Below are 27,234 nucleotides of genomic sequence, written 5' to 3'. Positions count from 1 at the left end.
TTTATTTTTGTATTTTGTTGAACCATATCATTACTGGAATTGAATTTTGACATAATTTACTTATATACTGTAAAGATATTAATTTTTTTGCTAAAATTTGACTTTCAAAAAAATTTTTTTTTAAAAGTGGGCGTGGTACTTCTCCGATTTTGCTAATTTTTATTAAGCGTACATATAGTAATAGGAGTAACGTTCCTGCCAAATTTCATCATGATATCTTCAACGACTGCCAAATTACAGCTAGCAGAACTTCTAAATTACCTTCTTTTAAAAGTGGGTGGTGCCACGCCCATTGTTCAAAATTTTACTAGTTTTCTATTCTGCGTCATAATTTCAACTCATCTACCAAGTTTCGTCGCTTTAGCTGTCTTTTGTAATGAATTATCGCACTTTTTCGGTTTTTCGAAATTTTTGATATCGAAAAAGTGGGCGTGGTTATAGTCCGATATCGTTCAGTTTAAACAGCGATCTGAGATGAGTGCTCAGGAACCTAAATACCAAATTTCATCAAGATACCTCAAAATTTACTCAAGTTATCGTGTTAACGGACGGACGGACGGACGGACATGGCTCAATCAAATTTTTTTTCGATCCTGATTATTTTGATATATGGAAGTCTATATCTATCTCGATTCCTTTATATATGTACAACCAACCGTTATCCAATCAAACTTAATATACTCTGTGAGCTCTGCTCAACTGAGTATAAAAACAAAGCGTGTTCTAATACAACTCACTACAACTTGCAAGTGCCTTGTGACCAGGGATACCAACTGCTATTCCTTTACAATAATTAACAATAAAAGACCTTCAAAAAATTTTTTTCCGATCTTCTAACCTTTTAGTCCGAAAGAAACTATGAAATCCGTAATTTTATTTGATAAGTCCAAAAATAATAGTTGAATCTGGATATTTATTTTTAAGGACAGAGTAAAAGTCCAGCCTTATAACTATAGAACGGCTCAACCAAATGAAAAGATTTTTTTAATCGGCACATTCGCGCCTTAATAGCCACATCACCATTATCAGTTATAAATTGGAGACGGTGATGATTTCGTCTATTTGGGAAGCAGCATTAATATCAAATGGAGAATAACTTTTCCCAACAAATGCTACTTTCGACGGACTTTCGACGAACAAAAATCACGCTCTACGAGTCGCTGTTACCATTCCAAATTAATGGTATGGAATCATGGAAGGTGTCGAGAGAAGATGAAGTGGCTCTTGGAATGTTCGAGAGAAAAGCTCTTAGGAAGAGTTATAGTCATGTCCGTGGTACCGAAGGCGAGTAGCAAACAAACTTTATTGATGACGATAGCGAATAAAACCGAAAAGCCTCGCGAGCTGGGTTATGTTATGTTAATGAACGGAGACGCACCGACCAGGAAAGCATTTCAGTCCATACCGCATTTTGTAAGCAGAGGAAGGAATAGACCTCCACTGAGTTGCTGGAGGTAGGTGGAGGAAGATTTGGCGCTTGGTGCTCCTAACTAGCGTCAGTTATCGCGAAACAGGGCTAGCTGGCGTGACTTGTTACGAAAGGGCCGAAATAACTCTAAAAGAAACATTGAGTAAAATTATACCAAGAAAGAACGGGCTATTTACCATATCTCTAATAAGTTGTACTTAAAAAAACACAGCTGCCATCTGTCTATTTAGTTTTAAACAGCGGCGGTAGGTCCCTTAGCGCAAAAAAGAGACATTGTTTTTTTAAACCGACTCCTATTTGTCGAAGTGGGTCTGATAAAGTGGGCGCCAGATTATTGAAACATATTTCAATATTAGCCTCATAAAAGACATAAAGTAAGTTTTAGTAATATACGGACCATTTAATTCTTTAGACCATCGTTTGATGAACGCTAAAATTCTTCTGGCTCGGTTTTCATTACATTCTTGTGCAATTTAAATTCGAGTGTAGGTTTCATGGCAACGCCAAGGTCTACGAAGCTTATTACTTATTTAAAGATATAATCCTAAATCATATACTTGTGCACTTAAATTTGCACTTTGGCAGGTTTAGTGGCATTACATTTACTTTACACCATTCAACTAGGCTATTCTGATCTGACTGAAGATTTGATCGATCCACTGGTGAGCACATAAGCATAACACATAAAACATTTAGAAGAACATTGATGAATCGCAGAAACAGCACTGGGCCAAGGTGGCTGCCCTGAGAAATAGCAGAAGTAACATCGACAGATTCTTGCTGGAAGTAAATATAACTGTTTTTTTCATGAAAGCTTTGCTTAAAATTTGTATAGATGAAATCAATTTCGCTGTTGGCTTAAATCAGTGTAGTATGTTAACATGCGAAAACCTTATTGAGACAGACCAATGGTTGATGGTACCCTATGAGCTAGTCGATTCAAAGAGCTTACGATATCGATAATTGAAAACACAGGATCTGGTCCCATTTTTTAAAGTGATACTAGAAATAAATATTTCCAAATTCTCTGGGAAATATCCTTTGCTTTAGGGATGCGTTATAAGTATATGTAAGAGGTTTGTACAAAAATTATTTCCGCCGTAAACGAACAGTAATAATTTCGTTTTGGGGCTGACGGAAATTAACACTCAAACTGGGTTTTTTTTACTAGGTACTCGATTATAATATATGTTGTTAAAAATATGAAAAGCAAGAATATTCTATAGACATTAGACATGCGGATTAAATGAAACTTTACGTTCGTAGCCCAAGCCTTCCAAAAACAGATTAAAAGATAGCAATCCGTTGTTGATGTGCCTTCACATTCAAAATGGTTTGAGTTCAAAGTACAATGCCCAATGGAAAAGTTCGACGCGTATGAGACAGATTTCAAAAAAAAAACGGCATACATGATAGATTTTTTATATAGAAAATTGCATTATGATGTCATCTGTTTGGACGATATCATCCAAAACCAATCAGTAGATGATAATAAATAGTAGGCTACTGATGGGTTTTTATTTAAGTCTACCGTAACCCCGCCCACTTTTTATAAACGGAAAACACAATAAACATTATTATTTAGTAACTAATATATTTTGAATGTTGTTTTGAGGATCTAGAAACCCTTGCTCGAAATAGGGTCGTGGCACCGCCCATTTAAAAAAATTTTTCCCCAATTCTCACTTAGAATATAACTTGATACGTGAAATATCATTGATACAAAACTACTTTTCTCCAAAATAAAGTTTATAATTCTAGTCTACGACCCTTACAAATATCTTTTATATAAAACTGGGCGGATCCTTAACCGGTTCCGTGCATTTTTACTTGAAATATTTTATGCTATAAAAAAGTATTTGTTCCAAATTTTATTACGATATGTTAATATTTCTTCGAGTTATGGCTCACGAAACATAGAAAATTGCTTAGTCGAAAAAGGGGTAGTGCCACGCCCATTTACAAAAATGTTTGTTATAATTCCAGTTAAAAAGTAAAATACTATTATTTAAGCTCTTTTTCGCAAATGTATAGCTTATTATATTCGTGAAGTTTTTATATAAATGTGAGGATGGTCCTTAACCGATTTTGTTAATTTTTCCTCGAAGCACTCCTACCGAATTTTTTTTATAACGGTTTTTGAGTTATGATGAAAATTATTTGTAAAATTGGTTTTATCACAAGCGGGTGGTGCCATGCCCATTTTCAAAAATTTTTCCAAATTTGTATAAAGAGTCTCAATATCAGTCCACACATCAAATTTCAACACTCTAGGTATATTATTTACTAAATAATCAGGTTTGTTGTGTTTTTTTTTTAATTTTATATACATATATAAAAAGAGGGTGTGCTTATGATCGGATTTCGCTCATCACTAAGATGTATGTTGGGATGCCCAGTTTCAAGGAGTTTAGCATTTCATTTCTCCCTTTATGGGGAGTAATCTCGCCTCACTGTGCAAATGGCGTTCCAGGAGATAAGAAAACAAACGGTAACAGGCCTGTGGTTTCTTCCAATGACTTACCCTTAGGCTTGGGGTGCGCAAATGGCGAACGAGGCGATACATGTGCACACCGATGGTTCCAAAGTAGTGGAAGGAGTAGGGTCTGCGGTATACTGCGCTGATCCGAAAATAAGCAGAACTTACAGGCTGCCGGATTACTGTAGCGTTTTCCAAGCGGAAATATTAGCCGTAACCAAAGCAGTAGAAACCCTGGAAGAGAATAGCTTAAGCTGCAACCGTAACTTTTATATTGACAGTCAAGCAGCAATTAAGGCAATAATCTTGCATAGCACAGAATCTAAATGCGTGTTAGAGTGTAAGCAGTCTCTGGAGAGAATCGCGACAGGGAGAAGCATACATCTATATTGGGTCCCAGGGCATATGGGAATAGATGGGAATGAAAAAGCGGACGAACTAGCTAAAAATGGCGCATCCCTTGAAGCTTGCTCCGTAGACGTCCTAATTAGATTGGGCGAGATTAAGCGAAGGCGAGAGGTGCACATGATCGACCAAGCGGGAAAGGCCTGGGATCAAGCGCGGGGCTGTAAATTGTTGAAGATTATGTGTAGGTCTTACAACCTTAGACTAACACAGTTGCTTCTATCATTAAAAAGAGAGGACTGTAGACTCATGACGGGTATTCTGACTTGACACTGCCTTCTGGCGTCACATGCCTTTAAATTAGGCTTTGTTAGTGATAGCAGATATAGGAAGTGCGGGTTGGAGGAGGAAACGATCTAGCACGTTCTGTGCTCGTGCCCTGCACTTACCCGGCTAAGACTCCAGCTATTAGGAGTGATACAGCTATCAGATCTAGAAGAAGCAAGTGGCTTAAGTCCTAGGAAGCTTCTAGTATTTGCCAAGCGGACGGAGTTTTTTTATAACATAGGTCCTGGTTTTGGAGAGGGTTTTTCAGTTTGGTCATTAAAAACAAACTTCTGGTAACACTACGGACTCAATCAGTCTATGTGAGGTCCTCATGGACCGGCCAGTTCAAGCTAACCTAACCTACCCTTAGGCTTGGCGGACATATCGGGGACCCGTAGCATACAAGTACTATATTTTTTCTACTTGGTTTTTAAATGCGTAAAATTTATTTTAAATGTAGAAATATCTGCCATCAAATACTTAATGATTTACCCAATTTTTGGCATTTGTTCAATTGTTTCTGTGTGCTTTTGTGCTTGCCACAACAAAAAAGGCTTTTTCAATTCACTTGTCTTTTTGGCAAGACTGTTAGCTAGCAATTAATTTACACGACTATCGAGTTCAATTGAGTTCAACTTTATAGAAAATTTGCTTGCTTTTTATGACTACACAAATGGCCAACTAAGTAAACGATTGAATGGCGCAATGTTGCAGGTAAAGGAAAAACTCAAAACAAATCCGTTTCCTGTCACCAAACGAAATTTGCTAACTACTTAACTAAATAAAAAAACCATAAAAAAAATTTCTTTGTTGCATACCTTAAAGCTAAAATGTAATCTAACTGGGTGATATTATAGCCTTTTATATGCATACTCACTTCTGAACCCCCACGAATTTGTATAAAACAGGCTGTGCTGTCATTCATTTAATACTTCCTAATATGCTTTCCTTATTTTCTCCACCCCAACTTCATTTCCTTACAGTCACAAGTCTGAGTACCACAGGGATTTAAAAAAAAATATTATATTTAATTAACTATACGCCATAACCCCTTACGCTATACAAATATCTGCAACATTTTCGTTTTTATACTCAGCGTGCGTTGTACACGGAGTATATTAACTTTAATAGGGTAACGCTTGGTTGTACGGGAATAAAGGAATCGATATAGATATAGACATCCATATATCAAAATCATCAGTGTCGAAAAAAAATTTGATTGAGCCATGTCCGTCCGTCCGTCCGTCTGTTCTTTAACACGATAACTTGAGTAAGTATTGAGATATCTTCACCTTAGCTTATCCTTCAGCTTATCTGTACCCAGAATAGATTGGTATTGAAAATGAGCGAAATCGGATGATAACCACGCCCACTTTTTATATATATAACATTTTGGAAAACACAAAAAATGATTATTTAGTAAATAATACACCTAGAATGTTAAAATTTGACGTGTGGACTGATATTGAGACTCTTGATAAAAATTTGAAAAAGTTTTTTTAAATGGGCGTGGCACCGCTTACTTGTGATAAAATCAATTTTACAAATATTATTAATCATAAAACAAAAATCGTTAAACGTACCGTAACAAACTTCAGCAGAGAGGTTGTCTTTACTATAAGGAATGCTTTGAAGAAAAATTAACGAAAGCGGTTAAGGACCACGCCCGCTTTTATATAAAAGATTTTTATGAGGGTCGTGGACGATTAGAATAAGCTATATCTTTGCAAAAAAAGGGCTTCATATCAATGGTATTTCATTTTCCAAGTCGATTTATAACATTAAATAGGAAAAACTTCAAATTTAAAAAAATGAACGTTTTGGGAGCCATAACTCGAAGAAAAATTAACGGAAATATTTCTAGAAAAAATGGACGAGATCGGTTAAAGACCACGCCCACTTTTATATACAAGATTTTTAAAAGGGTCGTAGACGAAAATAAGAAGTTTTATCTAAGCGAAAAAGAGCTTTGTATCAATAGAATTTTACTTGTTAATTATAAAATTAAATTGGAAAACACTAAAACTTTTGAAAATGGGTGTGGCGCCGCCCCTTTTATGACTAAGCAATTTTCTATGTTTCGGGAGCCATAACTCGACGAAAAGTTAACATATCGTAATGAATGTACTCATATTTTCCTTATAGCAGAAAATATTTCTAGTAAAAATGGACGGGATCGGTTAAAGACTACTGCAACTTAGATATATAACAAGTTTAAAAGGGTCGTAGACTAGAATAATAAGCTATAACTTAGCAAAAAATTGTTTTGAATCAATGATACTTTACTTATCAAGTTTTGTTTTAAGAGGAAATGTGGAGACATTTTTTTTTTTTGAACGGGCGGTGCCACGTGTTATGTAGAAAAGTAATTTATCTGAAATGAAATATGCAACTGAAGCTCACGCTGAGTATGTAATGTTCGGTTACACCCGAATTTATACATATTTACTTGTTCTATTTTAATTTACCTTTTGTCTTTTTTTTTAATTTTTTTACCAGTAATTCTCTTGTGCATTCACTGAAATGACCAACCAACCCATTGAGCGTCCAACTAAAATATAAAATCATGTTGTCAGCGCCTAATTAAAGGCTAGGCGAATGTTATATTTAATGCCAGTTTTTCATGCTCCGTAAAGCAATTAATGGGAGTGAACCCGTACAGCTTTTTGATGTCCATTCGACTCTGTTCAAGCCATGGGTAGGTGTGTGTGTGTGCAGCGGCTATTGAGGTCAACAGCTTGATAATATAGATAAGTAATTGATTATATGTATGTTTGCATTTGTCCTTGAACTTTTGATTTATTAATGTACTTGTATTTTGAAAGACTACTTAATGTGAGATATTCATAGGAGGCATACCATCTCCCATCTAAAAGTTTATCAATTAAAAGTTTAATCTAATTTTTTATATAAATGGATCAAAACGCAGCGGAAAATGATGAACACAGTCATAATATTAACGAGTTTAGATTTTGGTATTTTAACAGCAGCTATTTTAAATAGCTTGTCAGATATGTCTGAACTATGTGTGAATTTTCAAATTCAAGTAAGTCAACGGCAGATCTCTCAAAAATTTATTTCACGATTTCCTGTTCTTATTTTTATATTCCACTTTTATTCAAGTCTTTGAAGGATTGGTCGCAAGTATTCTCGCCTTTCTTACTAGTTTTCTAAATGCAACGATCTGTGTGGCCGCAAGAAAAACTCTCTGTGATATTTGGTTATTCTACTCTTTTCGGCGTTTGAAATACGTTTAAAATTTCAGGTCTCCAGCTTCACGGCATATCTCTTAAAAATTGATCGTGTTATTTCTCCTTTCATGATGACTTTCGTGATACCTTAAAAGGAAAGGAAAGGAAAGAAAACGAAAACAAAAGTTAAAAGAACGAAAAATGAGCAAAAAGATTAGAAGCCGGCACCGGACGGCGACTTGTTATAAAAGTGTTAACGGTTTGTAATCAATGAGCTTTGTTATCGATGGGTTATGGGCGTTGTTGCTATTATAGCTGGGTCTTATGCAGGTGATTTGAGATCGGAGTGTTATCGTTGTTTTAGCGAAATGTTATCAATTTTGTTTTTCGAAAAGTTGTCGATATGTTATCAAAAATGTATGGATATCTTATCGAAAATTTATCAACATGTATCGATGTATTACCGGTATGTTACCGTAAAGTTGTCGACCAGTTAAATGAAAATTATCGATATGTTATCAGAAAATATCGATTCTTTATCGATTTATCACCAATTTGTTATGATACTGGAAAGCTATCAATTTGTTATTAAAAAGTTTTAGATTTTCTATCAAAAAGTTATCGATTGTATAACCGAGAAGGCATCGATGTATTTAAAAAAAACTTATTTATTACCGAGAAGTTATCGATTATTTGTCGGCGTGTTTTCGCTTTATTACCGAAAATCCATAGATTTGTAGTCAAAAAACTATTTATTTGATATAGAAAATTTTTCGATTACTCATAAAAATGCTATAAATTTGTTATCGGCGTGCTATCGATTTATTATCTACGACTAATGGGTTTGTTCTGAAACATACATCGATAAAAGTTTGATAAAAAACTTATGGCACATCTTTAACTTGTCGATAATAAGAAATCAATATCGCTATCAAAAGAAGCCGTTAGTAAATAAGTCGAAGCTGTTCCAAAAAATTAACAGGTTATTTGTTTACAATAAATTTAATAATCAGTAAAGAGTGGTTTTTTATCCCAGGCTTTGTTGAGTTTTTCATCGGAGTGTGGTTTGACGTAGCGGTCGCAAGACCAGCGCGCAACCCGCTCAGTGGGGATGAAAATATTATTTGCACGTTTATGTAGTGAGCCGCTTGATCCAAGACATACGGCCGCTTGCAGCCACACCTCGTGGTGGACAGACACTTCCGATGAAAGATCCCCCAGCTGCCCTTAAACCGATTATGTCAGAGTGGCCTAGCCAGGTTGTCGCTAAACGGCTGTTGAGTGGCTACCCAGAGAAAACTTGGCCGCAAGCGACCAGAAGTAGTGAGCTGCTTGAACTGTATGCAAAGTAGCCGCTCTGGCCGTTCACAAGTGAATGGCGGTCAGAAGCTTTCCCCACTTTTGTGGACTTCTACACACGGATCCACCCTCCCGCCAATTAAGTAAGTAAATACGTAATAAATTTACCCATGTTGTGGTTTTACTTCAACCCTTAATTTAGTTAAAAACAAAAAATTCTTGGCGCGATTTGCCTCCGAAGAGATTTAGGCCAAGCTTATCTTCTAATTTGCTTCGTCCTTTTTAAATTTTCCTACAAACTGGTTAGATGGGACTCACATGTTTTATGCCGACTTCGAAAGGATGCTGCAATGCAAATGAATTTTCACAGAGAAGCTTTTCTTGGGAGAAATACAATTTGGTTATTTACCAAATTACTGCCCAGGGGCGACAATATTTAAAAAGCTTTTTTATAATTTAAAATGGTGTGGTAGGCGGAGCACGCTACCACCAGACCATGGTGGCCACCAAGCTTTAGTCAACTTTTAAACATATAGTTTCTAGACGAACTTCTTGTCGGTGAGTTTTCAACAAAAAAAAAAGCTTTACAAACCCTAGTATGTAATACAAGGATAACTTAATTGAGAACACTACGCAGAGTTTGTCGTCGTATAATGATATCATCGCAGGCAACTCACTTCCAGATTGTGGGCTAGAGATCAGAAAGGAAGCGTGGGAGTTTTGGTGCGGTCTTTGTTCAAGAGGGCAGAGAGTGTGTCTCTCTTAGATCAGATCTATAGGAACTCACTCCGAAATTTAAATTTTCTGTGCTTAAGACCATCGCAATAGCGCCCTTCTATGTTCTGTTGATAGTGTTTTGGTCCTTATTGATCTAGGTCATGGAAATAAAATAAATATCTGAAATTTTTACAGACTGATTTTCCGATGTCCTGAATGATATCAATAGGAAATAAACACTTTTTTTACTAAAAACCATCAATCACATAGAAGCATATCGGCACCATCAATAAAGGCGTTAGATGCGAATACGTAAAATTTTTTTAATATTTGATACAAAAGGGAGTTACATGTATACCCCCAGTGGGTTAGGGGGTCATTATATACCCGCGGTAGGTATGCGTGTCGTAAGAGGCGACTAAACTGCCAAATAGATTCAAGGGGTTGTGTAGCGCAACCCTTTGAAGGTGTTGCCAGCGCAAAATATACCTTCTCCAACCCAATTGTCAACCCCACCTCATGGATCTAGGGAGTGGGAGGGCGGGAGGGCATAGAAAGTCGCATGACTCACCCTAATGTGTATGTATATAAATAGCCTCAGAGAAACCCTAAAATCAAGTCACAATAGAAAGGAAATTCGTTTGTTACTGTATGCCTGATAAAAAAGATTTGAACATAAATTCTCGTTCATAATAAATATAATGAATAAAAAATTATATTCCTTCACATTACAACCAGAAACACCTGCTCTTGCTCCTCCTTATTTTAGATATTTTCTTTAAACTATTTCGATGTCTAATTTATTTTAAACTTATTTTTCCTCTTCCTACACTTTGTTTGCGCGCGATCTTTTAGGTACCCGAACGTGTGCGCGCCATGAATGCAAGTATAAAACTTTTGCTCATTGTACGTGAACCGGTGACGAGGGCTATTTCTGATTATACACAATTACGAAGTCATGCAGCAACAGCCACACTGCCCCTAGCAGATGGACCATTGCAGACCGCGCAAGCAGCTTCTAAACTTATCGTTAATCAAAGGAGGCCAAGTAGATCTATTGAAGCAGCCGGCTCTGGCTATGGACCAGTAGCATCATATGGAGCGGCGGTCCATGGTCAACGTATCAGAGCCGCAGCTGCACAGCATGTAGCGTTTTATAGCAAATCAAGTAATTCGTATGATGCAGCGCAAATATATGATAAAGCAATTGGTGGAGGAGGTGGAGGTGGTGGTGGAGGAGCAATAAAAAATCGTATTGGTGATAGCTATACAACGACGTCAACGCCAAGTTCGGCGGCTGCAGCTGCTCAAATTGCAAGCAAGTAAGTAGTCGAGTCTTTGGTAATTTATGCATTTTTTTCTTACAATAGCGCTTGAAAGTATACGATGAAAGTAGTAGATAAATAGTGAATCTGAAAAGGAAGGAAGCTAGCTCGTACCTTTGTCTGTTTTGCATGCAAATGAAATGCAAAAAAATAGTTATATTAATATAAAATTTTACCTTAGCGAATGTTGTGTATGCACATGTAAGTGGGTTTGTGCAAGTCGCCAATTTACCTTAGCCAAGTCCATTTTGATTGTGTAAACGTGACATTCATTTTAATTTGTTAATTCAATAAAAAATAAAGCGCGCGTTTTCCGTTTAATTTAAATTGCGCGAAAACAAAAATGTTATGCTACGTACGGAAGTGGAATTTGTATAGATCCACTGTTGTTTGGGTACGTGGCGTATACGTAACATCGGCATCACCATATTCGAGATCGAATAAAATTTAAAAAGGTTGTGCATCTATTAAATAAGGAATGGGTAAGAAAAGCCACAAGAGGGCTTCCGTCCCCCCAGCGGGTTAGGGAGTCAGAATATACCCGCGGTAGGTATGCCTGTCGTAAGAGGCGGCTAAAATACCAGATTCAAGGGGCTGTATAGCGCAACCCTTCAGGCTGCCAGCGCAATATACAGCTTCTCCAAACCCAATTGTCAACCTCACCTATCCGCGGCGAATCCCGTTTTACTAACAGATGAGGCTCTGGTGACTCCAAGCTCCTCATGGAACTTGGGGTGGGGAGGGAACGATGGCCTGAAGGTTTAATGTGGCCAAATAAATCGTTCCCGAGATGGTCGGGCTAGCACCTTAATGGTGCTGTGTTACCGGAGCGTACCGGATCTGTATCCGGCAAAGGACCATCACATCGATAACACTCCCCAAAGCCTTCGGGGAGCAACCTTATCGCTACAACAACAACAACACCACCAACAGGGCGTCCGTTTTCTAATATCATAATTTTCATCATTAATTGGCGCTTGACCACCTACGCGAATTTCAGCCGTTTCCTAACAGCTAACTGACTCCAACTGAGCGAAGCAGTGAGGTCGGGTTTTCCTCAAATATAGTGGTAGTTCCCCCTTCCTTTGCTTTCAAACTGAAATACTTTCTTGATTGGCTCTTACATGCATCAGGACAGTTATAATGAGCCACTTGCAGAGCAAGTGTTTTGTTAGTCTAGAGAGGGCTTTACTTTCCAAACACCTACCTAGTCCAAATTAGAACTTGTTGACAAGAATTAATGTCCGCTTGAGATGACATATTTTTTTGCTATTAATAATGGTTCCGAGATCGAAAAAGCCATTCACGATCACGCTGATTATTTCTTGGATTCCAGTAAGTACTTCGTCCTATCCTCACTTTTCACAAGACCAAGGTTTTTTTGCTTCTTTATATGATTCAGAGGAGGCAGAATTCACTGCGCTTATGTTAAAACTAATATAATCTGTGCCCGTTTTATAATAGGACTCGCTTAATTTTCTTTTCAAGATCTTCAGTACAGAAAGTACCACCGCGGTTACCAACATCCTCAACATATGCAGTCATATCTGTTAATTAACACAAAAAATGCCTTATTTGGGGAGAAACTCCTCCTTCACCGCATTTGTGGGTGGACACACTGAGCCATGTCCATCAAAAGATGAATTCTAATGGTGCTAAAGTAGTCAAACAGAAAATTGACGTCGCAATCGCGGTCTCCTGTATGATATTCAAATAAACATGGCCAATTTAATGGTGAGAGAAAAAACACCTTTGAATTGGGCCAAAGAAAAAGATTTTCAGAATAACTTCCACAATCACGAGACTTTTGCCCCATGAAATGTACGCTGGGAAAATGAGCATGCCTACAACAGTATTTGCAGGAGTCGCAGTGAGGAGAATTGCAAGGAAACAACTTCGGACAGCCATGCAAATACTCAGCAGTACCACATACTAAGTTTTAAGCTGTGGCCATTTATATAATTTCAGAATTTCAGGAAGTTGTAAGATTATCCGTAGAAGATGCAAGTAAGTTCACTAACTGAAAAACGTGGTTTGAACAAAGTATCAAGTAGTCCTACTGAAATCAGCAGTTATAAGTTCCATGAGAAATCAATGCCTCACTCTTTCCTTCGACAGAGAAGACAACAGGTTCTATTGACTTTATATCTTCCTTACAAAATCGGCGTTGACTTCAATACATTTTTGAGCTCAAAAGTCATCTATTTGAATAAAAGAACAGCTGGGCAATCTGGTCTTGTTCTTCTTATAGCACTGCTTTACCCCATCAAATAGATAACTCACAAATTGTCATAGATATCCTCTTAAAGAAGTCCTAGGAAGCGTGCACCTTCAATGAGGTTGGACAAAGAGGCATGGGTGTTAGAGGCGATCCTCAGTGCAATTGAAGTTTGTATGTCAGGGTTGATCCTGAATAAGTTAGAGGTTGATGTTTTACTACTGCTTTTCTCTATTGCAAATTACGGATATTGGACTCTGACAAAGAGGTTTGTCTTAATTTATCGATATAAAACTGTGCCAACTCTTTGTGTATGAGGCTATTGATGCACATCTGGCTCAAACGGCTAAGCTCTTGTGTGGCGGATCTCTTTGCTGAGCTTGCGGATGTAAGGCGAAGCCTTATATATGTGGCAGGCGGGTCCTATCCATTGTATGCCAAAATGTAAGTATTCAACATAAACTTAAAGTTCAGCATATTTTTTTCTCCTTAATGGAAATTATTCCCACCTCACCGTGGAGATGATGTTTTGGCGGTATATAAATACATCCCATGACAATTTCGAGCGTAGCGTTTTGACGGGCTTGCAGCTTCTTCTAGTGTGTGAGTGTCACACGACGTGGATGTCCAAATGCTGACTTTGTCATACCTACGACGTTAACAAGATCCTTTGCCAGTGATAGTACCAAGTTATGCAAAGCAAAAAAGCCGGAAATCGACGCCGTGGTGGTGAAGCAAGATGTTAAATGTCTCCGCTCGGACAGCGGAGGCAGCCACTTTAACCTAACCTAACCTAAGATGTTAAATGGGGAAATTAAGAAAGCTAGGGAAAAACAAATAGTTTTCGTCCAACTTTGAGACTGGGGGGAAGGGTAGGCACTTCCAAGTATTGCTGTGATTCTATAAATCAAAAGCTTTCTACCATTCAAGCGCTACGAGTACGTTATTCATCCGAGTTTTAATGTCATTCAGTGCATTGGCAGTGCTATATTATTTTTGAGAGCCATGCTGATGGTTGGCATGTAGCCGATTTTATTTTTCTTTATAAAAAAAATTTTTTATTTTTATCTCAAAATAAAGGGGGGACCCGAGCTATTATTCCTTTTATCACAAAAGTCCTTAAAAAATATTTCCAAACTTTTTTTTCTGCAAGTAGATCCTGGTAAAAGTCCGCAAAATAAATTGATACATGATTCGTCATGAAAATGCTTTGGGGATCTCCGTTACCTCATTACCCTTCACCTAGGACAATATATCAACCTGAACTTTTTCAACTCAAACAAAAAAAAATACAAATAGCTATTAAAATGCGTCCCTGAAATAAAGAAAATGTTAAAGGTGACTGAAATCTCAAAAAAAAAAAAAATATTCAAAAAATCAATTTAAGATATTAATTAAAATTTGTATCAGTGTTGCTCAAAAGTTTTGTATTTGTAACAAAATACAGTGAAATTCCTTATAACCAGACACTCACCGTCGCAGTGTTTTTGTGCGGCTATGGGAGATGTCCGCTTATAAGGGATGAAGTCACAAAATATATATCACACATATAAATTGTATTGTACATAGTTTATTTAAGAAATTTTTGGAATTAAAGGATATTTGCATAGGTTAGTATAACATATATATACATATCCATATATCGATTAAGTACATTGTACAAGTCTATATATTTCAATACCAGTTTGATTGAAAAAATTGGGTAATGCTTGATTGCTTGAACAGTGATTGCTTTAATTTAAAATGTTCATTTTCGAAGTGACTCGATATTTTTAATGTGCTGAAAAGCTACATAGTAATTTTTTCTAAATTGTTTCAAGCGCGCAACAAGTTTTAAAGCCTCCTCATTGATTTTCTGAATCACTTATGTCCATAGTATCATCTTGTTGGTCAAATTGAATTTCTATATTGTTGTCCTCAGTGAAAACATTTTGATCCATTTGGATAAAACCTTCCAAATCATTTACCAAATCTAGTCCTTCTTGAAGCCTAGCATAGATTGCCAGTGGAATGTCATCTTCGGGAACAAAATCTGGAAGATCCTCATAAGTTTCTAAAAATCCTGCTTTACGGAAGCAATTTCGGACGGTTGGGGCTTCCACTTTATCCCAAGATGCTTTGATGGAATACACAGCTTCTAGTACAGTAATCGATTTTGAGAGCTCTGACGCTGAACTTTTATTGTCAATTTTAGATAGCAAGTGTTTTAAAACTAAGCTTCTATAAAAACTTTTAAAATTTTGTATTATACCTTGATCAAGGGGTTGGCTAACTGCCGTTGTATTTGACGGCAAGAAAATAGTTTTTATGTTGGTTAAGTTTAATTCCTTTGGATGAGAAATTGCGTTATCTAAAAACGACACAATTTTTCGATTTTGGGCTTTCATTCTTCGATTGAACTACTGCAGCCATTCACTCATTATTTCTCAAGTCGTCCATGCTTTTATTAGACTTCCAATCCACTGGAAGTTTTGCGATTGGAACATGCTTAAAAGATCGAGAACGGGCTGCTTTTCGTATAACCAAAAGCAGCTCCTTATCTCCAGCCATGTTAGAACAGAACAAAATTGTGAGTATTTCCTTTGATAGTTTACCGCCCGCGCATTTTTCGGGTTTTGTCAGGTAAGGCGCGAAAGAAAAGCCCACTTTCGTCTGCGATGTAAATGTCTAGAGGCTTGAAACCGGTCAACAGAGATGACAGTTTGTCCTCAACTCTTCGACACCATCTTGGCTTACATCTGCAGCTTCACCAGATACGCATTTGAAAGCAGCATTATTCCTTTTTCGCCATTTGTTTAACCATCCATCTGAAGCATTAAAATAAGGTACACCCAGTTTGCCTGCAATTTCCATTGCCTTTGCTTTCAAAATGGGGCCAGAAATCGGAATGTTTTGACTTCTAGCCTAAGCGAACCAATTAAAGCACATCTTGTCTCTTTCAGAGTCGCCATCTTTAAGAGCACTTCGCTTAACTCCAGACTCCCCTTTAGAAAGATTTTTTCTTTATTTTTATTGACTTCAGTAGCTCATGTTTGCCAATATTGAACCTTTCAAAGCAAAATAAACGTATACCTACTACTATACAATTTTTGGGCTCACTATACTTTACCTTTTACAAAGCTTGCTTGTGATATTTTTGAATTTTGTCCATTTATGAGAATTTTTTTTATGAAAATGGTTTGAAATACTTTGTCCGCGACCGGTTATTAGAAAGTCCGTTTATAGGGATAATGTTTGTATGAAAAAATGAATGAAAAACCTGTGTGCCCAAAATTGTTCCGGTTATTGGAGCTGTCCGGTTATAAGGACTGTCCGTAATAGGGAATTTTACTGTATAATAAAACTGTACACTTGATACAAAAGTGGCACACCCTAGCATAATCATATTTTTTCCCTTTAACTGCATCCACAAGCGTATATATGTACCACAAATATGCATACAAGACCGTATAAATATAATCTTAGTAACGAATTTATTAATTTCTCTTTTTCCTGTTTCTTCTCATCTTCTTTTTTATCACATATATTTATATAGAACTTTCGAAGAACTAGCAATATTCCCTAACGGCACGGTGAATGAGTCCTATCGCCCACTTACCATATCTCTATATCATTTGCATTTGCATCGTTGGTTGGAGGTCTTCCCGCGTGAGCAATTACTCGTTGTCAATGGCGATCGATTAATTGAGGACCCCGTATCACAGCTCAAGCGCATTGAAATGTTCTTAGGTAAGTGTTGCATTAGATATATGTATATACAAATATGTATGTAAGTAAGTAAATAGCGATAAAGCGCAGATAAGTCCTACCCTTCACTCTCAAATTAATTCAACCCATCCTCCTCTTAACAACACATGCAATTGAAAATGACGTCAGCGTGCATGTAAATATATACGTATATGTGGGTAGTGTCAGTCATTGAAGTTTCACTAATTGTACTCCTTCTCTTCAATTTGATTAAAATATGAAGTTCGTTGTGTGTACTGTATACACCTCCGTTTCAAATAAATAGGAACAGTTGAACAAATTGTGATTCTTAGTATGTGATTTTTTTTTTAGTTTATACTTCCTTTATATTTTAAAGTTTACAAGTACTGTTAAACTCAAAAATAGGCCACAAAATTGAGTTTATGCCCCTGTGTGAGTGTAATATTAACCCAACAAACACTGAAAACAAAAATCTCAAATGTTTGAGAAAACATTGATTCTCAGTTTGATATTCAACACTATTTATCATTTGAAATAAATTATTTTCTCGGCTTTTTCTCAAACGTCGATCTTCAACTTGAGAATAATTTGAGACATACTTGAAATTTTTTTCTCTCAAATGTTTGAGAAAACATTAATTCTGAGTTCGATATTCAGCATTATTAATCATGTGAAGCTAAACATTCTCTCAACTTTTTCTCAAACGTTGTTCTTCAACTTGATAATGGTTTGAGATATACTTGCATTTCGTTCCATTCGTTAAAAATAATGTGAAAACTTCTTGGGTCAATGTGTCTAAATTTTAAAGTACATAATAAGTGTTCATGAAACCCAAAAATAAAATAAAACATAGTACAACATGCTTATTTTACATCAATGCTATCGATAGTGCCATTGATAGTTCGTCGATCTCTAATTTGCATACTTTAGCTGGAAATATAAACAAGCGATTTTATTGAGTGAAGTTGGACATAAGGTGAAAAAATAAGGAAGTATTTATACATTTTAATAATATTAAGTGATATTGTACTATATTATGCATAAACATAAACAAAAGTGAAGTGAGGCAAATAATAAATTTGCTTACCAAAAGTGGCACAACAGTGGATTACATTTCTTTCCGCTTTGTTCTCGTTTGAGAAAAATTTGAGAATCCAAAAATTCTCGATTTGAAAAAAAGAAAAATTCCGTATTAGAAATGTACCTTTTAGCTTGAGAATGCTATCAAGAGTTATTTGAAATGCATTTGAAAACTAACGTTTGAAATGTGAGAAATGGACTGATTCTCAAATGTATCTCAAACTGAGAATTGACAAAAATGTTTATTGGGAAGTAACATTGCTTAAAGTCATGCTTAAATCAGTACTTAGGATAAAGAAAAGTATTATATGATCTTTGGGTTTGGAGTTTAAACCTTACTGTTAGTTCAGGGCACTGTGACAATGCCACATGAGTACAACAAAATGCCGCTAGGTGGAAAAAGTGCCGAGACAATTAAAAAATTCTAAAGAAATTTGGAACTCGTTGTCGGTTATAATCTAATTTACCGGTGAGATGGAAATCCGAAATTAAAAATGCACCTCAGATTGCCATGACAAAAATACATATTATATAAAGTTTTGCAATTTGCTTCACGGATCACGATACTTTTTCACAGACTTCCCATTTAGTTTCAAAGTGAGCACGTCATACGCAAATCATAACCCAACAAAAGTATTTAAATAAGGAAAAAATAAAATTTTCGGAGTGACAAGATAGAGATTTTAAAAAATATCATACCATACGGATGAATTCTGCAATCAAGTTTAAATAAATTTTCCGCCAGATTGGTTCGAAGCTTTCACCAAACGTATTTTGGTTTTCTTTTATGAAACGTTTCTAACATGGATCCGTCTGTTGAATAAAGGAACATTTTTTCTATGAACGGCTCGCTAGGCCAACTGCCAAATGAAATAATTATTCTCAAATTGTAAGGAAAAGGACTTTTGAAATGTTTATTTATACTTCACTACAATATTAATCAGAAAAATTGTAGTCTTAACCAACACTGTAAAATGTCAAAGAATTGTCAGGTAAGCCAAATAAATAACTTAAGCGAATATATTCCCCGTAAGTCGACAAAAAATCCCAACTGTTGAGTGGATCAAAAATACTCAGCTTTACATTTAGAAAAATATCTCTCAACGATGGATCAACAGTGTTTTTGCTGAAAGCATCCAGTATCTTTAATAACTCAAGGCAAAATAGAATGTGCTTTTTATAAGAAAGAGAGGGTCAGAAGTATTGAAATGAGTTCTCTGCTTATTGAAATACCGACAAACAACGGAAAGGTTTATGAATTTCAAAGTTTGATTCTAGGGATTTAAGAAAAGTGATTGAAATTGTCCACACGAGCTAAAGGGGGCGTTGAACATGTTTTCACTAAGCAAGTCAGAACTGTCCCCCATGCCTTTGATTGAATGAATAAAACACCAAGAATTTCCCTGGAAATCTGTAACGTTGGCAGGTTCCTAAGTTTCAGACAGCTAGAATGGGCATGAGAAATTCGTCTTGGGCAGGAATTTCTTTTGATCAAATTACAATTCATCATACTGTGACGAATTTCGGGAAATTCCTGATAATTATTTTGCAGCATCAGTTAACGTTCGAATTTTTAACTGTGGAGTAGATAGCTCAATGATTCAGTATAAAAATACGTTTTTTATTTAGACTAATTTGGGAGTAGTACTTCACAATTACAATTATCGCCTACTTCAATATAGCGTGTTAGAATCAAAACTGATTTATTGCCGCGCTTCTTTTATAATCTCATCCTCGTTCATCTATTTCTCCTAAGGTCTAGACTTTTCACGTACATGCCTTCTGGAACAGTTCTATCTCATACTTGGTTATTTAGCTACATATATCCAAATGCGTTATACATATATACATGTATATCTGCATATGTACATATGTGTGAGTAACAGCTTCTGCTCTTAGCTGATGATAACATGATATGTGATTGTTTCTCTTTCTTCTTCGTTCGTATCTGCTGACTACATATGTGTATGTGAAATAATCTCTTCGCTTCAAGCTGCTGGTTATGTGTGTGGAATATCCTTCTTTGCATTCTATGTATGTGTGTAAATAACTTACTGGTCGTTCAACAAGGCGCGCCAGTCGTTTCTTTTCTGGGTTAACTGGCGCTATTTAGTGACACCAAGAGAATTTAAATCGTTTTCCATTTGGTCCTTCAGGGGAGTGGGGGCCGCCCTTCTCCTCTGCTTCCATAGCCAAGTTTTTAGCCGCTGCAGTTTAATTCGCTGCACTATATTGATGTGTTCATAATGCTCGTACAGCTCATTATTAAATCTTCTTTGGTACTCACCGTTGCCACGCGTACAGGTCGGTAAATCTTTCGAAGAACTTTTCTCTCGAGCACTCCCAGAGCCACTTCATCTGATATTGCCATGATCCATGCTTCTATACCATATAGTGGGACGGGTACGATAAGTGACTCAAAGAGCATGTGAGAAGAACGTTACTTTTCAAGTAGTCCAAAGTAGCATTAATTGGCTAGGGTGTATCTTCGCTGGATTTCAGAGCTGATATTGTTGTTTGTGTTAATGCTGGTTTCTAGTTTGGATTTTCCAAACGCGTTAATAGGTCATAAGCGAATATGGGTGAAATTAGCATAGAGTCAAATATAAGCCATCGGAATGGATCAGCAACACTAGAATAATTCGATTTAAAGAAGCCCGCAAACATTTCAGCAAGGCAGTTCTTTTCACTTGACATTAGGTCGTTTTACTTTATAACAGATGGAAAGCCATTAGACTTACTAATTATGCTAAAAACCTTGAACATCTTGTATTTAATAATAGGAGAATTCGATATGCTAAAACAGTTGTGGTCAGTAAGATTTCGTAGCCAATTAATTGTTTGTCTCTAACGCTTGTTATATAGTACACTCTCTTATATAATGAAATCCTGAGGAGAAATATTTGAGGAAGCTTCTCAGAATGGAATTGATATAGTCTGGGAAGCTTCTTGGGATATTAAACTCAACTTCTGTTCTGAAATGTTGGTCTTAATAATCCAGTATTTTTTCATAGATAAGTCAAAAATTGTGGTTTCAAAAATGGGGTTGAATTACTAATTAGTTTCACAGTAAGCTTACCACTAAAATCAGCCAACCTAATAATAAATTTCTAAAGTAGTTTTAGCTGTAAACTAAGGTTGTGAGCAGAACTTGAAAAACTTAAAAGAACTAAATTTTTGTATCGCTTTTATCCAATTTCACAGCAATTAATGTATGTATGTAAATAGCTATTGGGAACACAAGTACGTCTCTTAACATATGACGCATCTTACTTCCTGCTTATTTCTTGCAATGCGAACACACACGCTTTGAATAAATTACAATCTTTAAATTGCTATTTTCCTCTTACTGGAACTAGAAATGAGTATTTAGATAACAATATAGCTTAAAACATTTACACATGCAAAATATGTTGGTTATCGAAAGATAGCTTAACACCAACTTATTGTTAATCAGATATTGCATTTACTTATCAAAACTGAATTCTAAATTGGAAATTTGTAAATGAAAATTCGCTTGAATATGTACGTATTTAAGTAAATACACACACACATGCACATGTTCGAATAATATGGTCAGCTAAATGGGCAGTATTATAATAAATCGATGTTCTTCGATGCATAGCTCTATAATACATACTCCTTTTTCAGTAATTGAAAAAATTTTCCATAGATTGAATCATATCATTTAAATACATTTTTCAAGTTTATCGAAATTGCTTATTGATAGGTTTACTACGCTCAAGTTCGTAGCACTATAGTGTGAAGCAAAAAATACTTAAATACCGTTTCCTAACGGTCTAATTTTAACGCATCTTATAATCTTTGAACAACTTCACACAACTTGAGCAATTGCAACCTGTGGGGTTAAGGCAATTTAAATTTTTAGCAATTTTTTTCCTAATAACATATTTACGTCTATTCCTCCATTTACTTTTTATATATTTACACACATAAAATTGATCTACTTTCTTTATGCTATCATAACTCAGTGTTTCATCGCACAAAACCAAAACTTCGTAAATTTTCAGATTTCAGACTTTTCCCCAGAAAGTCGCTTTAGGATGACTGCAGTGTGTTCTAATAAAAAGCGTGTTAAATTTTGTTGGTATAGTTAAGAACATTTAGGGCCTCCTTTTCTTGCTATCACAATGTAACACGCTTTTATTAGAATAATTAGGAATGTGATATAAACTGTAAAATTTAATAATTTAGGTGTAAAATTTTAATGTTAAAAATATATACTTATGTAAAATATGGAATTTTTTGTCGAAGACGAAAAAGCGTAGTTATCGTTAAAGGTTACAATGAACATATAAAGTGTTATATTTCTTTACAACCAATTTATTTTTTACTTTTTTATTAATTTTATTAACCAACTAGCTTTGCCTGGCGCGCGTTGTAAGGCCCGCGATCGAATGGATGTTGCGTTATTTTTTCTGTTTTGTTTGTTGATAATTTAATTTATTGTTCTGTAAATTGAATTGAATTTTGTACGCATATTTGGTGAAATTTTCTATTAAAACATTTTATTTTTGTAACTTATTGTATTTTATTTTATATTATTGTATTGCTTTTACCGCTGATGGTTGTTGCTTTGATTACATTCCGAAGAAGCTTGACTAGTGAGCCAATTTTCAAAGTTGATATATGCGCAGGCATTCCTTTTGGTTCTAAGGAGTATAGAAATTCATTTGGATAATTCACAATTTTATCTTCATCTGTAACTGTGTCGATCGATTTATATTTCGTCACTTCACCAGGAAATTGATTTTGAAAGCGATTATTGATTTTGTTAACATGATCATATTTGGGAGCTAAGATAGTTCTTTCGCATAGCCAAAAAACAAAAATATTTAAATTTAAAATTCTTAATTCTGAAATATGAAAAACTTTCGTCTTGATCGAAGGAACCTCGAGCCAAAATTTGGTGATGATCGAAGTATAGCAAACACGTTTTCATAGGGAACACGCACACAGAATTTGATTTTTATAGAAGATGTAGATAGACTGAAACTAAACAATTTTTTTAACAGCGGCAGATTACTAAACGTCCAAAAGGCATAACAGCTAAACTCAACAATGCAGTTAAACTTTAGGTGTCAAAATAACTTAAGTTTGTACGGTAGCCACAGTTTTTCCCAATTCCACATTTTACTGGAGGTTTTAGGACTTAACGTATGTGACGTTATGCTTACCAATTTTAACTATCCTACCATTACGACATCCAGATATATGCAGTATAATATATTCCATTTGTATGGGAGGTTCCACGCCCCATTTTTCACAATTACATATTTTCTTGGTGGTGTTAAGGATTGACCTCAAATAACTCCTTACTGAAGTTCAATGTTCTGGCATGTATACCTTCAAAGTTATGCAGTACCAAAGATTCCATTTGAATGGGAGGTTCCACGCCCCCTTTTTCCCAATTCCGCATTTTCTTGGTGGTGTTCGGGATTGACCTCTATAACTCCTTACTGAATTTCAATGTTCTGGCATGTATACCTTCAAAGTTATGCAGTACCAAAAATTCCATTTGAATGGGAGGTTCCACGCCCCCTTTTTCCCAATTTCGCCTTTTCTTGGTGGTGTTAGGGATTGACCTCATATAACTCCTCATTGAATTTCAATGTTCTGGCATGTATACCTTCAAAGGTATGCAGTACCAAAGATTCCATTTCTATGGGAGGTGCCACGCCCCTTTTATATATCGAAATTATTTTTAGCCTAAAACCTTCCCGTTGTTCGAAGGAACCCTTAACCAAAATTTGGTGATGATTGATGTGTGCGAAATACGTTTCCATAGCGAACAAACACACACACAGAATTTGATTTATATATATATATGGCTAACCCGATTTGGGATTTCAAAATCAACTAACCATCATCTCTCCTTCCTGTATCTTTCCTAAAAATTTCATGGCAATCTGTCGAGCCGTTCTCGAGTTATGGAGTGACAATCAAAATGTACACTTCTTTTTATATATATAGATAATAAAAGGTTATTTTTAAAAAAGTTTTTTTCTTTAATTTTATTTTTTACTTTTTAGTTCATTTTATTAACAAGTAATAGAAGCTTGTTCCTAGGAAAGCTTTTTTCTTAAATTTAATTTAAATCTGAATGGTTTTTAATTTTTAGTAGGGTAAAATATTGTTTAAATTAGTGATGTATTACTAAGTTATTTGTAACGTTTCTCATCCCATCCATTTTTTTTTAATGCTTCAACATTACAAGGTTTCTTCGAAGTCTACTTTGAACAGTCAAGTTCTTCTATTCGAGTGTTAACTAACTTAAAATCATATTTTATTGAAAATTTGCCTATGTCGCGTTCAGTTTACAATTATTGATTGCAGATCTCTGCTCTGTTCCATCGCCAAAAATCTGTAAAACAAAATCAACTGCGCAGAAAAGAATGCAACAAAAAGAATGCAACATTTAGCGATAACAGCCTAACTTCTACGTTTGTTGCATACACAAACAAAGCGAAGTTACCTGCGTTCTTGAAGACTTAGGCTTTTATTCCCTTGTGAATAAAAATCTTTACCGATAACTCTGTTATCGATTAATTTATCGAATTCTCGCAAAGTAGTATTACATTATCATCGGAGTTATACATGTGTGCAAAATTTCAGCTCAATCGAACACCGGCCAGTGTATCAAATTTAACTTGCAAGATTTGATTACACATAACAGCCAAGTGAAAGTAAATAAAAGCTTATAATATTAAAAGCATCCAATTAACTTCATATCAAATGGCAGGTTAACATGATCCACTATTCACGTGCAAGACTGTCACATTTCGTAAAATATGTCATAGACCGCAGCAATTGACGATCTAGCGTGAAATAATTCATCTTTCCAACGCATACTTTGATAACTTGCACAACTCGATATAAAACTATTACATTACAGTTGTTCCACTTGCATGGAAGCATTTTAAAATAGAATTATGGAATTAGAAGATCTGCAGTGTGTTAGGCTTCAGTGCAAGTTTTTGAAATGAATTAGTGCTAAATGCGATGCGCTAGTTTTCGGAGTGAATAATGAAATGATATTAGTCCTCAATGAGACTGATGATGAATGAATTCTAAATGTCTTGATTAACATATATATATATTCATATGTTTTCTTTCTCTCTTTTATATATTTTTTTCCATCACATGGACTACCGCATTGCTGACACTTTGACTTCCACTTTGGGCTGTCACTTACAACACTTTGTACTGTTGGTGCCTTCTGTCTACTGTCTACTGCCAATTGCAAACTGCAACGTATTAAAATTTCATACTGCGGCCTCTGCGATTACTTATGAACTGTTGCAACATTCCAATTCCAACTCGATTTGCAAATTCACACTGAACGACGTTAAAACATTCATATATACAATACAAATGCATATGCAACGCATCATAAAGGCATCGAGCATCGTGTGACCAACAGCCATTTTTATTTCAACGAGACAAAGGGTTTCTACTGTCTACGTTACGATAGTGGCGACCGTTGCTTGCGCGAGACAAAAGGACGCAAACATCCGCATGTGGATCCTGTGGTCGTATCCAAATTACGAAAATTCTTTGCTGAACACAATCAACGTTTCTACGAATTGGTTGGTGAAGATCTTGGTTGGCCAGAGGAGTAAGCATAACGGAGTTGTACAAAAAACAACAAGTGATTATAAATGTGTGTGTATGCAAGCGAAATAGAGGTAATTGCAGGGCATTCGCTTAAACAAATACTCTTCAATATATATTTAACAAGACAAGCTTAGTAGAAGGATTAACAAAGGATCGCCGTCTGAGTAAAAAAAGTGCAGTGTAGTATGTAAATGGCGACAAACAATAGCTGTAATTGAGAGTTAAGGACTGATGGAAAAACAATGTTAAGTTAAGTATTAATTGTTAATATATTTTAATGTCTGTCGGTGTAATTATATTACTTATTTATTTTTATGTATATACGTATGTACGAGATATAACTATGTTAATTAAGCAAGCGTAGGCTGAATTTATGTTATTGCTTTACTGAGTCAGAAATATATAGGGTTATACAAGACTGCATTGCAATACTTCGTCCGCTTATTGGTACTATTTCGAACAAAAAATACTCGAAATATTTTGTCGGTTTTCATCCAGTTTTCCGGTAAATCTATGCTCTAAGCTCCCATGCCATCCTCTTGTCCCATTACACATTTGGTTTAGCAAAAAGTTAGGGCGGGACTCCCATCGGTGGTGCCGAAGACTTCATACCATTCATGAAGATGTGTTATATAAAGAGAACAGATGTGCATACATAAGCGGCATTTCCGATAAATATAAATTAAAAAGTAGATCGGTAATCCTCCCACTAACTTTCATGTTTATTTTGTCTGCATGATATAGCTAATACCATGAATCACTTTTCCGAACAATATTTGACGTTTACGTAAGTAATTGATGAAGTTTGAAGCTTATCGCTCCTTATCTGAACAATTGGTTTATATGGGATATATATATCATCGGTGGTATGCGATATCTACTATTTTTTAATACCACAATGCAATCATTTGGTGAAATTTGAAGCTTCTTGCTGTATAAATTGGACACAAATTATGAAATGCTTCTTATCTGAATAATCGGTTGTAGATGCTATATGCTACTTATATATATACGATATATTTTCCCCTAGCGGGTTAGGTGGTTAGAATATACATATCTATGGTAGGTATGCCTGTCTTAAGAGGCGAATAAATACTAAATAGATTCAAGGGCTTGTGTAGCGCAACCCTTTCGTGGCGAATCCTGTTTCATTAGCAGCCGAGGCTCTGGCTACCAAGTGCTCCTCATGAATGTAGTGGGTGGGAGGATAGGGTATGGCCTTCAAGGTCTCATATAGTCATAACAAATCGTTGCGAGATGGTCGGGCTTGGTACCGGGACGTACCGTGTCTACATCCAGCAAAGGACCATCAACATCGATAAAACACCCCAAGGCCTTCGGGGAGTGTTCTTATCGCTACAACAACAACAATAACATATCTTTCCAATTTTTTCAGACAACAATATGCAGTAACCCTAATAAATATGCAGTATATATGAAAGCCTACGGTGAAATGTGAACCTTCAAACTGATAAATT

At 35.8% G+C, this 27,234-nt stretch overlaps 1 protein-coding gene across 5 annotated transcripts in view; it reads left to right on the top strand.

The window, feature by feature from the left end:
• The window catches only part of Hs3st-A (Heparan sulfate 3-O sulfotransferase-A), a 638,465-nt gene extending 612,680 nt beyond the window's left edge, over window positions 1-25,785 (top strand). For all 5 annotated transcript variants that reach the window (XM_067776611.1, XM_067776610.1, XM_067776609.1 and 2 more), the window contains 3 exons: window positions 10,643-11,109; window positions 16,866-17,059; window positions 25,538-25,785. In XM_067776611.1, the coding sequence (XP_067632712.1) occupies window positions 10,643-11,109; window positions 16,866-17,059; window positions 25,538-25,761 (885 nt within the window). In that variant the 3' untranslated portion in view covers window positions 25,762-25,785. The remainder of the gene's footprint in view (window positions 1-10,642; window positions 11,110-16,865; window positions 17,060-25,537) is intronic.
• The last annotated feature ends 1,449 nt before the right edge of the window (window positions 25,786-27,234 follow it).

Source organism: Eurosta solidaginis, chromosome 3 (assembly GCF_040869045.1).
Source record: "Eurosta solidaginis isolate ZX-2024a chromosome 3, ASM4086904v1, whole genome shotgun sequence".
In the NCBI taxonomy this organism is placed as follows: Eukaryota; Metazoa; Arthropoda; class Insecta; order Diptera; family Tephritidae; genus Eurosta; species Eurosta solidaginis.
The sequence above is the reverse complement of the archived record's forward strand: the minus strand, read 5'-3'. Positions and strand labels throughout refer to the sequence as shown.